This window comes from Peromyscus californicus, unplaced genomic scaffold, assembly GCF_007827085.1.
Source record: "Peromyscus californicus insignis strain IS unplaced genomic scaffold, ASM782708v3 Scaffold_3__1_contigs__length_106647218, whole genome shotgun sequence".
Taxonomy (NCBI): domain Eukaryota; kingdom Metazoa; phylum Chordata; class Mammalia; order Rodentia; family Cricetidae; genus Peromyscus; species Peromyscus californicus.
Window position 1 is genome coordinate 38,310,716 of NW_026294551.1, and position 14,991 is coordinate 38,325,706.

At 42.4% G+C, this 14,991-nt stretch overlaps 1 protein-coding gene across 1 annotated transcript in view; it reads left to right on the plus strand.

The window, feature by feature from the left end:
• The first annotated feature begins 300 nt into the window (after window positions 1-300).
• Window positions 301-14,991, plus strand: part of Aatf (apoptosis antagonizing transcription factor) — a 115,901-nt gene continuing 101,210 nt past the window's right edge. Inside the window, exons 1-4 of the mRNA XM_052756844.1 lie at window positions 301-507; window positions 1,602-1,790; window positions 6,542-6,985; window positions 7,406-7,543. Coding sequence (XP_052612804.1) covers window positions 417-507; window positions 1,602-1,790; window positions 6,542-6,985; window positions 7,406-7,543 — 862 coding nt within the window. The 5' untranslated portion in view covers window positions 301-416. The remainder of the gene's footprint in view (window positions 508-1,601; window positions 1,791-6,541; window positions 6,986-7,405; window positions 7,544-14,991) is intronic.

Consider the following 14,991-nt stretch of genomic DNA (forward strand, 5'->3'; position numbering starts at 1 on the left):
GCCTGAGGCGTTATTTTGTGCTTAGGGCGGGGGACGCTGGAAGCTCGAAACGCAATCAAGGCTCCTCGCTAGAGGCGGTCACGTGCCCTTGCGCGCTCCCGCGCCGCCAGCCGCGCGCCCCGGGACTCTGGCGCACGCGCGTTAGGCCGGCTGCCATCCCTCCCCCCCCCCCCCCCCACCTTCTCTGGGTTTCGCGGGCCTGCGTCTCCAGCCTAGCAACGCCTGGGATGACGCGAGGCCCCGCCCCGCCGGCGCGCGCGCCTCCCGGAAGTTGCCTACCCTGGCGCTGAACGCCGGCCCCGAAGGTCTCTGCTTGTGGTGCCGAGTAGCGTCCGGCGGGGGCTCCCGGGCCGGAGCGTCGGCACGGGCTCGGGCGGCACGTTCACGAGCGCGGCGCCGACTGTGACCTGGTGGCCATGGCGGGGCCGCAGCCCTTGGCTCTGCAGCTGGAACAGTTGTTGAATCCGAGACCGCGTGAGGCGGATCCTGAGGCCGACCCGGAGGAGGGTGAGGCCTGACCGGGGCCGGCCACGTGTGGAGCTGTGGGCCCTACTTCAAGTGGGCCGGGGCGGGCAGCTGGCCCTCGGGCCTGCTGTCCTTCCCTCGGCTCTGAATTGTGTCTCTCGGGAGGGTTGACCCCAGGAAGGGGTGGAGGGTGACACGAGCTGTAAACGTGCCTGCCAGACTTCGGGGGTGGGCCGGACACACGGACTCTGACCGGGAGTTCCTGCAGGGAGCTACTTGCAGCCGACTGGCAGTTAATTGAGGATGCCCTTTTCTGGTGTGACCGTAGAAAGGAGAAAGAAGTCTGATGAGTTTCAGGTTTTTGTGTAAAAACTGGCCCGCCCCTAGACACTTGCTTCGAGAATGAAAAAGTAGGATTCTCTGGTGCTGTTTAAGCATGTATAGGTCTTAAGACGTTGGCCCGCGTTCTGATGACAGGCTGATTCTCCATAAGCCTGTTCTGAGACTAGCTGGGAGTAATTGTGCTTTGGACTTGAGTCAGAGAGTTGTGAGCAAGGAGTAAAAAGAGATAGGAGTCCTGGTGCAGGCATGTCAGGTGAGGGAACGGGGGTTTGTTTAAGCCTGGGTAAGTGAAGACGTCTGGGGGCATGGGATGGAGTGACCGTAGAACTGATTGATATTGGCGTGGCTGTCATACATTGAGGAGGAATTAAGGTCCGCAGGCATGTAGCTGACATACTTGGGCCCCTGGATTTAATCTTCAGAACCTCCCAAAAAAGAAAAAGAAACAAATAAAACCACGATGGAAAAGGAAGGAAGAATCAGACTAGATTTATGGGATCCAAGGCATAGGAACAGTCTACTAGTAGATGCAGGGAGTTAGCTTTGTATTCAGAAACAGAAAGCAATATGATGATGGTAGTCTCCCTAGAAACCAGAAATAAATTCCCTATTCCTGTAAGTTAGTGGAAATTTTATAGAGGACACTTAATGAACCTGAGGGCTGGGGAATGTAGCCCAGTTGGTAAGAGTACTCACCAAGCATAGACAGGTGAGAAGTGGGGTTGAATTTGCTTAATTGGGTTCCTATTAAAGTTTTTTTAACCTCAGATTCTATTTTCCTCCCTTCCCCACAGCCACTAGAGCCAGAGTGATTGACAGGTTTGATGAAGGGGAAGAGGAGGAAGGTGATCTGGCAGTGAGTAGCATTAGAAAATTGGCATCATCCTCCCTCTTGGACACAGACAAAAGATATTCTGGCAAGACCACTTCTAGGAAAGCTTGGAAAGAAGACCAATGGGAGCAGACTCTGCCAGGTTCATCTGGTGAGTAGACATACTCACAGGAAATTCTTCTTTTGCCCTAGTTTTGTAGGGTTAAACTGTTTTGTTTCTGGATGCTTTCTGGAAATCTGTGTGTGTCTACTTATTTTAGGAGAGACCCTTGGTTTGGTACTAGGAAGGGCCTTAGAAGTCACCACTTCACTTTAAAAGAATCCTAAAACTCAGCTAGATGTGCTCCTGTTATTTCAGAACTAGGGGAGACTGAAGCAGGAGGATCAGAGTTTAAGGCTGGGCTACATAGTTCTGCATTAGCATGTGCTACATCCGAGATCCTGTCTCAAAAGAACAAACAAAAAGAAACCTAAAACTCAAAAGTTACCAAATTCAGATTAATGGCTCACCCTAAAATGAGTGGAAAAGAAAGGGCAAGGCATACTAGGTATTGGCAGGGCTATGTGTTAAAAAAAAAAAAGGACCAGGTGGTGGTGGTGCATGCCTTTGATCCTAGCACTCAGGAGGCAGAGCCAGGAGGATTTCTCTGAGTTTGAGGCCAGCCTGGTCTACAGAATGTGATCCAGGAAAGGCTCCAAAACTATACTGAGAAACCCTGTCTCAAAAAAAGAAAAAAAAAAAAAAATAAGGTCAGATGTATATATTGCTTTTATATTTTGCCCCTTTTTGTTTCTCAGGTCTTACATTGATTCTCTGTGTATTAGTTATTCATGAAACTGACCTTTTGTCATTGCGGAAAAAAACAACAATCCAACTAAAAAAAAAAAAAAGTTGGGTGGTGGTGGCGCACGCCTTTAATCCCAGCACTCGGGAGGCAGAGCCAGGCGGATCTCTGTGAGTTCAAGGCCAGCCTGGACTACCAAGTAAGTTCCAGGAAAGGCGCAAAGCTACACAGAGAAACCCTGTTTCGAAAAACCAAAAAAAAAAAAAAAAAAAAAAAATCCAACAACAACAATGCTTCTATCTTTCCCGAGAAAGAATGTGAGCTTACAGTTTTAAGCAATAGGAAGTTTCTCAAGATGGAAGAAGTTTCTGGATATGGATATTGAGAAGATGCCATCTATTTTCTTTTAGGAAGGTCAACACTGATAATATCCCAGGAACTACCATTTAGGTTATGATATGTATGATTCAGTCCTTGATGTAGTTCTAGGAGCTTAACAGGCTAGAGACTTTGAAGAGGGCCAATCCACGAGACATTATGATAATGTTTATTGAGTTCTCACCATGTGCCAGTCACTGTAGTTAGTTCTGAGAGCCTGGGACACAGTCCCCCCAAAATATTACCATAAGGTCTGCAGAGATAGTCCAGAGCATTTTTTGGGATCCAGGTTAGATTCCCAGCACCCACATGGACGGTCACAGCCATCCATGACTCTAGTTCCTCTGCAGGCACCAGAGCTGCACATACAAACATGAAGGCACAAAATGCTCAGACATAAATACAGGTTTAAAAAAGTAAAAAAAGTTACCATCATCATCATCTGACCCTTTCCAGTAGCCCAAGAAGTTGATATTATTTATCCTCATTTTACAAATAGGAAAGTGAAGGGCTAATTGATTAAGTAAAAGTGATACATCTGCTAAGTAGAAAGAAGAGCCAGAATTCACGTGAAAGCAGGTTGACTCTAATGTCTACACTGTGTTGTATGAAAATTTCTTAATTAGAGAAATGGTTAAACTTAAAGGGTTGTTCTACTGTTTTTTCACTTAGCTTCTGTGTTTTTAATTTTGACAGCATGTCTGAGACTTTTTAAATTTAAGGGTGTATACGTGTGCCTGTATTCATGCACTTGAGTTTTATTTTATTTTCTCTTGAGGCAGTGTCTTGAAGGGTCTGGAGTCACATGCCTTTAATCTCAACACTTGAGAGGCAGAGGCAGGTGGATCTCCGAGTTCAAGGCCAGTCTGGTCTTCATAGCAAGTTCCAGCCACTGTTAACAGTAAGACCTGTCTCCCCCCCAAAACAAAAACAAACAAATTAGGACAGAGTCTTACCTTGTCTTTCTAGTTAGCCTGGAACTTGCTATGTAGACCATGCTGGAATTAGAGGTAAGGACGGCTATATCCAGCAATTTTAGGTTTATTTCTTGAAAGAAGTACCAAAGACTTAGGTTTTCATAAACTCTTTATTTTACTTGGTTATTGCTAACTTGTTTACTATACTCCATAATCATGCTTGTTACACTTTAGGTTTCCTACGGAAGAGGTTAGATGAACAGTACCAAATCTCTAAATGACAGATGATGATGATGCAAGCTTAAGTAAGCCAGGAGCTGTAACTGGCACTTACCAACTGTAAGATTCAGTTTAGACTCCTTCCCGTGGACAACAGGAGTTTTTAGCAACCCTCTAGGTTCATGTACCTCTGCTTCTCTACTTCTTCTTGTATAGTCTGTGCTTTAGTTCTTTTCCTTACCTCTTCTCAGTTTGATTAGCTGTTTCTTATGCTTCATAAGTAAATTTATAATGTCTCCATATAAGCCATCTCTAACCTTTTCCTGAAGGTCAGGTGGTTCCTTTTCTTCTTTTAGGCAGGGTGGGGATTGGAGTGTGGGGAGGAGACAGAAACTCATTATGTAGTCCTGGTGGGCCTGAAACACACAAAGCTGGTCTTGAACTTGTTTTGACTCTACTGCCTCTGACTTCCAAATGCCAGGATTACAGGTGTGTTGCTGGACCCCACCCGACCTATTGAACTGTCCTGAATAGGGGAGTGAGATTTGAGAAATAATAGATAGGAAAAATAGAGACATAGACACAAAAGAAAAAGACAGAACAGGATAGCTTCGGAAAGGTTTTGAGTCAATACCACAGCAGCCCTGAGTTTATTTCTCAGGGCCTTTTTATACCCAAAGGAGGGGAGCCAAAAGGCCTCCCCCTCTCAAGGACACCATGGTTCAAGGTACAGACAAGGGTAAACACCTCCTTAATTCTCAAGACACCTGGTAACCATGCCTTTGTCCAAACATCCTGTTATCCAGCCTAAAAGGGGCAAAGACAAGCTTGAACTCTGACCTTGAGTCAAGATGGAAACAAGCCACAAGCTGGAATCATTGTGCGCTCCCACAGTGTGTGCTAGTTTGGTAACTTTTCTATATGCTATCTATTGATGATGCTGTAATGTATTATTGGCATGCCTATCTAACACTCCCATAAGACAGTGAACCCCTAAGGCAATGAACTCCTCTCCACAGGTATCCTAGGTTCATTTCTTTTGCTATGATAAAAATACTTTGGCAAAAGGCAACTTAGGGAAGAATTTGGTTTATTTCAGTTTATAATTCTGGATTTTAGTTCATTATAGCAGAGACATCACAGTGGCAGGAGCTGGAAGCAGCTGGTCGTATCATATCCAGGTCAAGAGCAAAGAGAGAATGAATGCATCTTCACTTGCTTGCTCTCAGCTAGCTCTCTCTCTCTCTCCTGTCTTACACTGTTAGGACCCTCCACCTAAGGAATAGTGCTGCCTACAATGGACTAGGTCTTTCTATATCAATTAGCAATCAAAATATTTCCCCTAGCATGTCTACAGATCAACCTGGTCTACATAATTCCTCAATTAAGACTTTCTTCCCAGAGGTGGACATGATGGTGTATGCTTCTTTAATGCCTGCACTCAGGAAACAGAGGCAGATGAGTCTCTGAGTTTGAGGTCAGCCTTGTCTACCAGGAATATATACTGAGACCCTGCCCCCCATACCAAAAAAAGGACTTTCTTCTCAGGTGATCTTAGCTTGTATCAAATTGACAGTTAAAACTAACCAGCACAATTGACCCCTTGTCAACTTAACATATAGACACATCACTTTAAGGCATAACTTTCTACATGTTGTCCCTAAAGTCTTATATTATTATAAAAGGCAATCCAACTTGAAAAAAAGCCCTCAAAAATCTTTAAAAATACCAACACTTTAAAGTCCAAAGTCTTTTAACTCTGGTCTTCTATAATAAAATAAACAAGTTACATACTTACCAGCACAGCAGATATTAAAGCTCTTTTTTAGTCTTGATAGCTGGTACAAGATATAGGTGCTTGCTATTTGTGTGTGATTGGAATAGCTAATGATAAACTTTTTTTCAGATGTAGCTTTGGAAGACTGGTCTAATTCTAAAACACCAGTTGAAATGTTTCATTTATTTATTTATTTTTATATTTTATTTATTTTTCTGAGACTACTGTGTAGTCCTGGCTGGTCTAGAACTCACTGTGTAAACCAAGGTGGGCTTGAACTCAAGGCAGTCCTCCAGCTTCAACCTCCTGAGTACTGAGATTATAGTTGTATGAGCCACCATAGCTGGCATGAAGTTTTTTTCAAAGCACTTTTCTTTTTTTCTTTTTTTTTAAGGTTTATTTATTTATTATGTATACAATATTCTGTCTGCATATGTTCTTGCAGACAGATCTCATTATAGATGGTTGTGAGCCACCATGTGGTTGCTGGGAATTGAACTCATGACCTCTGGAAGAGTAGTCAGTGCTCTTAACTGCTGAGCCATCTCTCCAGCCCTCAAAGCACTTTTCATTCTTTCCTGTATAATACCTTTTGTGTCTGTGTCTTCACTCTATTTCTTTAGGTTGGACTCATGTTCTGTTTGTCTTTGTTTCCCTTATCATTTAGAGACAGTAAATATATAGTAAATGTTTGTTCAGTTGAATAGAGCCCAATAACATGTTTGCTTTCATAGTAGATACCACAGTTCATTAATGGAAATGAAAGATGTGGCCTGGTATTTTTCTCTGGGTAAACCCCTGCTCTCTTTTTTTCCTTATGATTTAGACAAAGAAATATCTGATGAAGAAGGATCTGGAATTGGGGATTCAGAGGGCCTGGGCCTGGAGGAATCTGAGGTGGAGGAAGAAGAGGAGGAGGAGGAGGAACTAAGTGTTACTGAGGAAGAGGATGCTGACAATGATTTGGAGAACAGTCTTGCTCAGAAGAAGGGCAGAAGGTTTTCTGCAGAAAAGCCAGGCTTCAGTTTCCAGAGCATTAGTGATTTTGAGAAATTTACAGAAGGAATGGATGACCTTGGGAGCAGTGAGGTGGAGGAAGAGGAAGAGAGTGGCATGGAAGAAGGAGATGTTGAGGAAAACTTAGAAGGCGAGAGTGGAGAAGACAGGGAAGAAGACAGGAACAGTGAAGATGACGGCGTGGTGATGACCTTCTCCAGTGTCAGAGTTTCTGAGGAAGTGGAGAAGGGAAGAGCTGTGAAGAATCAGATAGGTGCGTGTGTGCTTTTGCTACTTTCTTGTTTTTCAGAGTTTCTGCATTAATCTGCTTTTTGGTTTTGGTGGTTCTGTTTCTCTAGTGCCTTTCTAATTAGTCTGACATACCTCACTTTACCCAGAGGTCTGCACCGCAGTTCTTGTTTCACGCTTAGCAGGCTCTGCTCTAGTCCTTTGGAAGATTGTAGAAGAGCATATTCTCTCCTTCTGTCAAGTATTAGGGTTTCCTCTCCCATGGCAAGTATTTCCATCCAAGAGAGAGAATGTATTTTCCATCCATAGAATGAAGAATGTTTCTATGGCATGACTATCATAATGCGTGCCGCTCAGACATTGGTGCTGCTTCCTCTCTCCCTCAGTCCCCAGCACAGAAGAATTCCTGACCCAGAGATAAGCTTCTCTTTTACTTCTTCTTCAGCATTGTGGGACCAGCTCTTGGAAGGAAGGATCAAACTACAGAAAGCTCTGTTGACTACCAATCAGTTGCCTCAACCAGATACTTTTCCAGTCTTCAAGGACAAAGGAGGCCCAGAATTTGCCAGTGCTCTAAAAAATAGTAAGAATACTCATATCATTTTGGGGTATACTGAGTTGGATGTAAAAAAATAAGATTTTTTAATTTTAGTAATACTATTATGTAGAATATTGGTGTCAATTATTTGTTTATACTTGATCTTATCCAAAAAGCTAAATAATCAGTAATTCTTTTAAAAATAGCAGCATTATCAAATGAAGACAACTTTGAAATGGATCAGCTTGAGCCATGTCTGTTTCATGATATCATTTGACATCCTTCCCTTGGCTTTTTGAGTTACTTCTTAAATTCTTTTTTGTTGTTGTTCTTGTTTTTTCCAGACAGAATTTCTCTATGTAGCTCTGGCTGTCCTGGAACTTTCTCTGTAGACCAGGCTGGCCTTGAACTCAGATCTGCCTGCCTCTGCCTCCTGAGTGCTGGGATTAAGGGCATGTGCCACCACTCCTAGCTGAATTACTTCTTAAATTCTTAGGGAAAACTATTTGAAAACCTATAGGTATAGAACAAGAGGGAATAATAAGGTAATTAAACTCAGTCCTTATGCTGGTTGTACCATCTGCTTACAGGATATGATCCTCTGTTAGGGAGGGTTTTAGAAACAAGTTAAATGTTATTCCTATCTTTCCTTTGGGTAACAAAGAATGAGAAGAAAGACTGACTACAGGGGAAGAATACATTTTGGAAGAGAATTATTGAGCTATAAACTCAAAAAATTCTAGAAAGAAAAAGAATTTAGAGGTTACTTGGTTCCTAATTCCTTCACTTTACAGATGAGAAAACCAGAGACAGTGGCTCACCCAAAGTTACAGCTTGTCCTGAGCAGCAGATGTAAAACTCCAGCTTTTCTTCTTCTTTCCTGTGTGTCCAGTGGCACCAAAGTGCTGGGGCAGAGGGAACCATGTGCCCTGGTTGGCATGGTTATTCCTAACTTGTACGCTGAGATGTTATTTCCATTTGCATTTTCAAACTTAAAAACTGATGCACTGCCTGGTTATTTTGGAGGCTGAGGCAGGAGTATTCCTTGTGCCTAGTGATTTAAGGGCATGCTGAGCAAGTAACATTGTCAGATTACCCTCCCCCAAACAAAAATCAAAACCAACAACAATGAAAACCAAAATGTAACTGTTTTAGTTAGGGTTTCTATTGCTGTGAAGAGACATCATGACCACCGCAACTGTTACAAGGAAAACATTGAATTGAGGGGGTTTGCTTATAGTTTCAGAGGTTCAGTCTATTATCATCATGACAGGGAGCATGGAGGCACGCAGGCAGACATAGTACTGGAATAGTAGCTGAGAGTCCTACATCTTGTAGGCAACAGGAAGTCGACTGAGACACTGGGCAGTACCCTGAGCATAGGAAACCTCAAAGCCCACCCCCACAGTGACATACTTCCTCCAACAAGGCCATACCCACTCCAACAAAGCCACGCCTCCTAATAGTGCCACTCCGTATAGGATTATGGGAGCCAATTACATTCAAACTATCATAGTAACCCTTTATAGTATAGAGTTAGATTTGAAAGAGAACTGAGGACATCTGGTTTGGTACTGCCTCTAAATAGGATCACTTGAAAACAATTCAGGATGCATATGTGCAACTTTGAAGACTTCCTTTTTTAGACAGGATCTTACTGTGTAGACCTGGCTGGCCTCACAGAAATCTACCTTCCACTTCCCCAGTGCTAGGATTAAAGGCATGCACCACCACTCCTGGAATAAGCATTTCTTTTGTAGAAGACTATGTGGTAGAATGACTTCCTGTGGACAGTGTTTAGTTTTGTGGCCTGCCGTATTCAAAGTTTGTTTTCTGTGAAATCTGGGCAACCTTTTAAGAATCCTCCAGTGTGTGTTGTAAGGTCTTCAAAAGAAGAAGAGAAACCACCTGACCTCCTCTCCTGACTTTCTCCCTTGATACACACATGTATTCTTTCTTTTTTAGACTTTTGGAGCTCTTGTTTGCTATTTTTAGTGCTCTAGTACCCTCATTTCTGAGGGTGCCTTTGGATGAGACCTAAACTGCTCTAGATTAAATGTCATAAACTCTTTTTTTTCTCGAGACAGTTTCTCTGTGTAACATCTCTGGCTGTCCTAGAACTCTGTAGACTAGGGTGGTCTTGAACTCACAGACATCCACCTGCTTCTGCCTCTTGAGCGCTGGGATTAAAAGTGTGTGCCACCACTGTCAGGCTGCTTTAAACATTTTACAGTAAGGTCTTTTCCATTTTATTACTCACTAGTCTTCTTACCTGAATCTTTATAAACACTCATTTTTTTTTTTTTTTTTTTTTGGTTTTTCGAGACAGGGTTTCTCTGTGTAGCTTTGCGCCTTTCCTGGTACTCGCTTTGGAGACCAGGCTGGCCTCGAACTCACAGAGATCCGCCTGGCTCTGCCTCCCGAGTGCTGGGATTAAAGGCGTGCGCCACCACCGCCCGGCTATAAACACTCATTTTAAAACAAAGATATTTCTTGGTTAGCATCTTCTTAGTTTGGGTTTCTATTGCTGTGAAGAGACACCATGACCACAGCAACTCTTATAAAGGAAAACATTTAATTGAGGTGGCAGCTTATAGTTTTAGAGGTTTAGTCTGTTATCATCATGGTGGAGAGCATGGCTGTATGCATGCAGATGTGGTGCTGGAGAAATAGCTGAGAGTCCTACACCTTGCAGGTAACAGAAAGCCTGAAAATCATAGTGAGGGAAGCTTGAGCAAAAGAGATCTCAAAGCCCACCCCCACTGTGACACACTTCCTTCAACAAGGCCACATCTCCTAATAGTGCCACTTCCTTTGGGGATCATTTTTTTTTTTCAAATCACAGCATCACATAGTTAATTTCTTTAGTCACTTGTGTTACTTTAATTCTGCTTTATAACACTTCTGATCTTTCTAATCTTTTGCACTTAACCATTTGACTCCTCCTGGTGAACTTCAGTCATTCTGACAGATGTCTGTTAGTCTGACAATGCAGGTTGTGATAGAAGAGGGAGAAGGAAGGAGTAGTTATTTGGTATTACGTTCTGAGAGGATAGGGATCTAATAACCAGAATTTCTGCACATTTGAAGGTAGCCAGTTTTTGTTTGCTTCCATCATCTTATGACAGTATGACTTAATATGTTATATACACCCCGTCTGGATAGTTTTCATAACAATTTCTCCAGTATATTATTCTGAATAACCAGTTTATATAGCTCTATTATAGCTGCTATGAAACAGGCTGAATTTATAACCAATTCCAGGTCAAACAGTGGAATTTAGGAATTTACTCTTTTTAATTGAGTCTTACTTTGCTTTTGCATATTCATTCATTCATTTATTTATTTTTTAGTGAGACCAAGTCTCACTGAATAACCCTGGCTGGCCTGGGTTACTATATAGATCAGGCTGGTTTCAAACTCAGATCTACCTCCCTTCCCTCTTGAGTGTTGGGGTTAAAGACATGAGCTATCATGCCTGGTCTGCTTAATCTTATAGAGCAGTTAAAGTTAGACTGCCTAGGCTTGTTTGTTTAATTTTAGACAGGTCTCACCACCCTCGCCTGGCTTTGGAATACTTGTGTAGTGGGAGATAACCTTGAACTCCTGATTCTCCTGTCTCCACCTCATGCTGGGATTAATCTTTCTACCTTTTTTTTTTCCTTTGAGACAGTGTCTCATGTACCCAGGTTGTCCTCCAACTTGCTTTGTAGTTAAGGATAACCTTGAACTTTGATCCTCCTGCCTACCTATCTGTCCATAGGCATGTGTGCTACCAAATACCCCTAACACCCTGTCTGGGTTAACACATCATCTCAGCAGTTGATTAGCTCTGTGGTCTTGGGCAGGTTACATCATAGTAAGATAGAGATGATATGGTTGTGAGTGTTAAAGGACATAATCATTATAAAGCATCAGAATTGTACAATGTCTGGCACACATCCCACTGTAACAGTTAGATACCAGGGTTATCTTTTTCTGTTGAAAGACATTGGCAATGTTCAGCTATGTGAATGGTTCCTGTTGGTATAACTATCATCCCCACTGTCTTCAGTGTTTTTATAATCTTACTAGTGTTCAGAATCCCTATGTAGTTTAAACTAACTATTGTGTAGTGTTGTAGTCTACTGTAATACTTAGAAACCTTGGCCTCTCAGGTTGCTATGGAAAGGTAGGTTTCTAGTGATTTCCTTATTGCCTTGCAGAAGAATTCAATGAAGTATTTTCTTTTTTAATATTTAAGTGTGTGTGTGTGTGTGTGTGTGTGTGAGAGAGAGAGAGAGAGAGAGAGAGAGAGAGAGAGAGGAGAGAATGAACACATGCAAGATGGAGCAAGCAATCAAGCAATCACATGTGTATACATTCTACAACCTGTATGTGGAGGTCAGAGAACTTGGTGGAGTAACTTGTCTCCTGTATTTATGTGGTTTCAGGCCATCAGACTTTCAATAAAATACTTTTACCTGCTGAGCCATCTCACTGGTCCAACATTGAACTATTTTTCTTGGGCTTTGGTGATACCAAATATACTGCTTAGATTCTCCTACCTTTCTGATCTCTTCATAAGCTCTTTAAATAAATAAATAGATAAATAAATCATATATATATGATTTTTAATTTTTAAAATTATGTGTACACATTTGTGCACATAAGTGCAGGTATCTCTGGAGACCAGAAGAGGGCATCAGATCCCCTGGCTGGAGTTAGAGGCAGTTGTGAGCCACCTTACTTGGGTGCTGGGAACTGAACTCCAGTCCTACAAGAGTGCTAAGCATTCTTTACTTTTGAGACATCTCTCCAACTCTTCAAGTTCCTCTCTCTCTACCAGTGTAAACAGTGAATACAGGATTCTGTCCTTAGGTTGTGGGTTGTGTATGCTTTTGTGTTCTCCTTGTACCATTATTTACTCTGAGTCTTCCTGACAGCTTTTTTGGTTTTTTTTTGTTTTGTTTGTTTTTCGAGACAGGGTTTCTTTGTATAGCTTTGGAGCCTTTCCTGGAACTCACTCTGTAGCCCAGGCTGGCCTCGAACTCACAGAGATCCACCTGCCTCTGCCTCCCGAGTGCTGGGATTAAAGGCGTGCGCCGCCGCCGCCGCCGCCGCCGCCGCCGCCGCCGCCGCCGCCGCCGCCGCCGCCGCCGCCGCCGCCGCCACCACCACCACCACCACCACCACCACCCGGCTTTTTTTTTTTTTTTTTTTTAAAGATTTATTTATTTATTATGTATACAGTGAGTGTTCTGCCTGTACCAGAAGAGGGCATCAGATCTCATTATAGATGGTTGTGAGCCTCCATGTGGTTGCTGGGAATTGAACTCACGACCTCTGGAACAGCAGCCAGTGCTCTTAACCTTTGAGCCATCTCTCTAGCCGGATGAATTATACAAACTACATTATGTACATAACCTATATTACAGTAGGAAGGTGAGCACAGTGAGCCCCCATTTAATATCCCTGGCTTAAGTAGTTAACCCATGCCAATCTATTTACTGATTTATTTGAGACAAGGATTCTCTATGTAGTTCTGGCTGTTCTGGAACTTGCTCTGTAGACCAGGCTGGCCTCTAACTCAGAGATCTCCTGCCTCTGCTTCCTGAGTGCTGGGATTAAAGGTGTGTGCTACTACCGCCTGTCTGGAACTCATGCCAGTCTTACTGCATCTGTCTTTATACCAACAGTTTCTTTCTTCTGGACCATTGTGAAGTAAATAATGTATATCCTCTTCATTTTTTCGATAAATCTTTCAGTGTGCATGCCTAAAAGATAAGGATTTAAAAAATTTTTTTAAAAGATTTATTCATTTTATGTGTGAGTGTTTTGCCTGCATGTATTTATGTGCACCACATGCATGCTTGTTGCCTTTGGAGGCAGGAAGAAGGCATTGGATTTACTGGAACTGGAGTTGTGAGCCACGATGTGGATGCTGGGAATCAAACCTAGGTCCTCTGCAAAAGTAACATGTGCACTTAACCACTGAACTGTCTCTCCAGCCCTAAGAATCTTACTACTAGCTGGAGGTGGCCCCACCTTTAATCCCAATGGATCTCTGAGTTCCAGGTCAGCCTGGTTTATCTAGCAAGTTCCAGGACAGTCAGGCCTACATAATGAGACACTGTCTCAAAACACCAATATTGTAACCATTATTCCACATAAAAATATTAGCAAGTTTGTTAACAGTGCTAGGAAATGAACCCAGGGCCTTCTGCATGCTACCAAATGTTCTGCCACTGAGCTGTACCTTAGCTGGGCATTTAAATTTTAACAAGAATGGCTGACTTGGACAGATGGGAGAACTGAGAGCATTTCTGTAACAGGCACTCTGTTGTCTTCCCAGAGTTTGCTATACAGCTTTAAATGAAGTGATTATAGGAAAGCTAAACTTTAACCATAGTAAGTTGACCTTTTAGTTAAACGCATGTTATTAATGTGTTTAATGAGATGCATTGCAAACTGCAGTGAGTACCATGTTTCATTACAGGTCTAAAATGCAATATCATTAAAGACCTTTAATAGAAACAATGGTTGACATTTTGATATTTCCCATAAGCAAAACACCAGGAATACATATAATGTAATGTAAATGTAGAGGAACTGTTAGAATTTTTTACTTGTCTAAGAGTTTAAAAGCAAATTCTACTGTTAGTAAAGTATGTTTTCTTTGCTCCCTTCATTTTCCTACTTCTAATTTATATTCACCTCCCTCATTGTTCTGTGGCCCTTTTCGCAAGACCCTCAATAATTTTGACTTGAATAGATTTTTGTTTTATTTTGCTTTTTGAAACAGGGTCTGACTATATAGCTCTAGTTGTCCTGCAGCTGGCTATGTAGACCAGTTTGGCCTTGAACTCAAAAAGATCCGCCTGCCTCTGCCTCCTGAGTGCTAGGATTAAAGGCGTGCACAATCATGTCCTTCAGAATAGACTAACAGGTTTTTGTTATTGTTATTGTTATTGTTTTTTTTTTAAAGATTTATTTATTTATTATGTATACGGAAGAGGGTGCCAGATCTCATTACAGATGGTTGTGAGCCACCATGTGGGTGCTGGGAATTGAACTCAGGACCTCTGGAAGAGCAGTCGGTGCTCTTAACCTCTGAGCCATCTCTCCAACCCTGTTATTGTTTTGTTTTTAATTTAAATATCCTTTTGAAGTTTATTTTTGTTTTTTCAAGACAGTTTCTCTGTGTAGCCATGGATGTCCTGAACTAGCTCTATAGACCAGGCTGACCTTGAACTCACAGAGATCCACTTGCTTCTGCCTCCAAAGTGCTGGGATTAAAGGTCATGTGCTACCACCTCCTGGCTGAAGTTTTATTTTTATTACATGTATTTATAATTATGTCTATGAGTATATAGATGTACCCTGTGTGTGTAGTGCCCATAGAGGTCAGAAGAGAACGTTGGATCTCTTGGAACTGGAGTTATGGATGGTTGTGAGCCACCATGTGGGTGCTAGGAATTGAACCCTTGTCCTCTGAAAGAGCAACAAGTGTT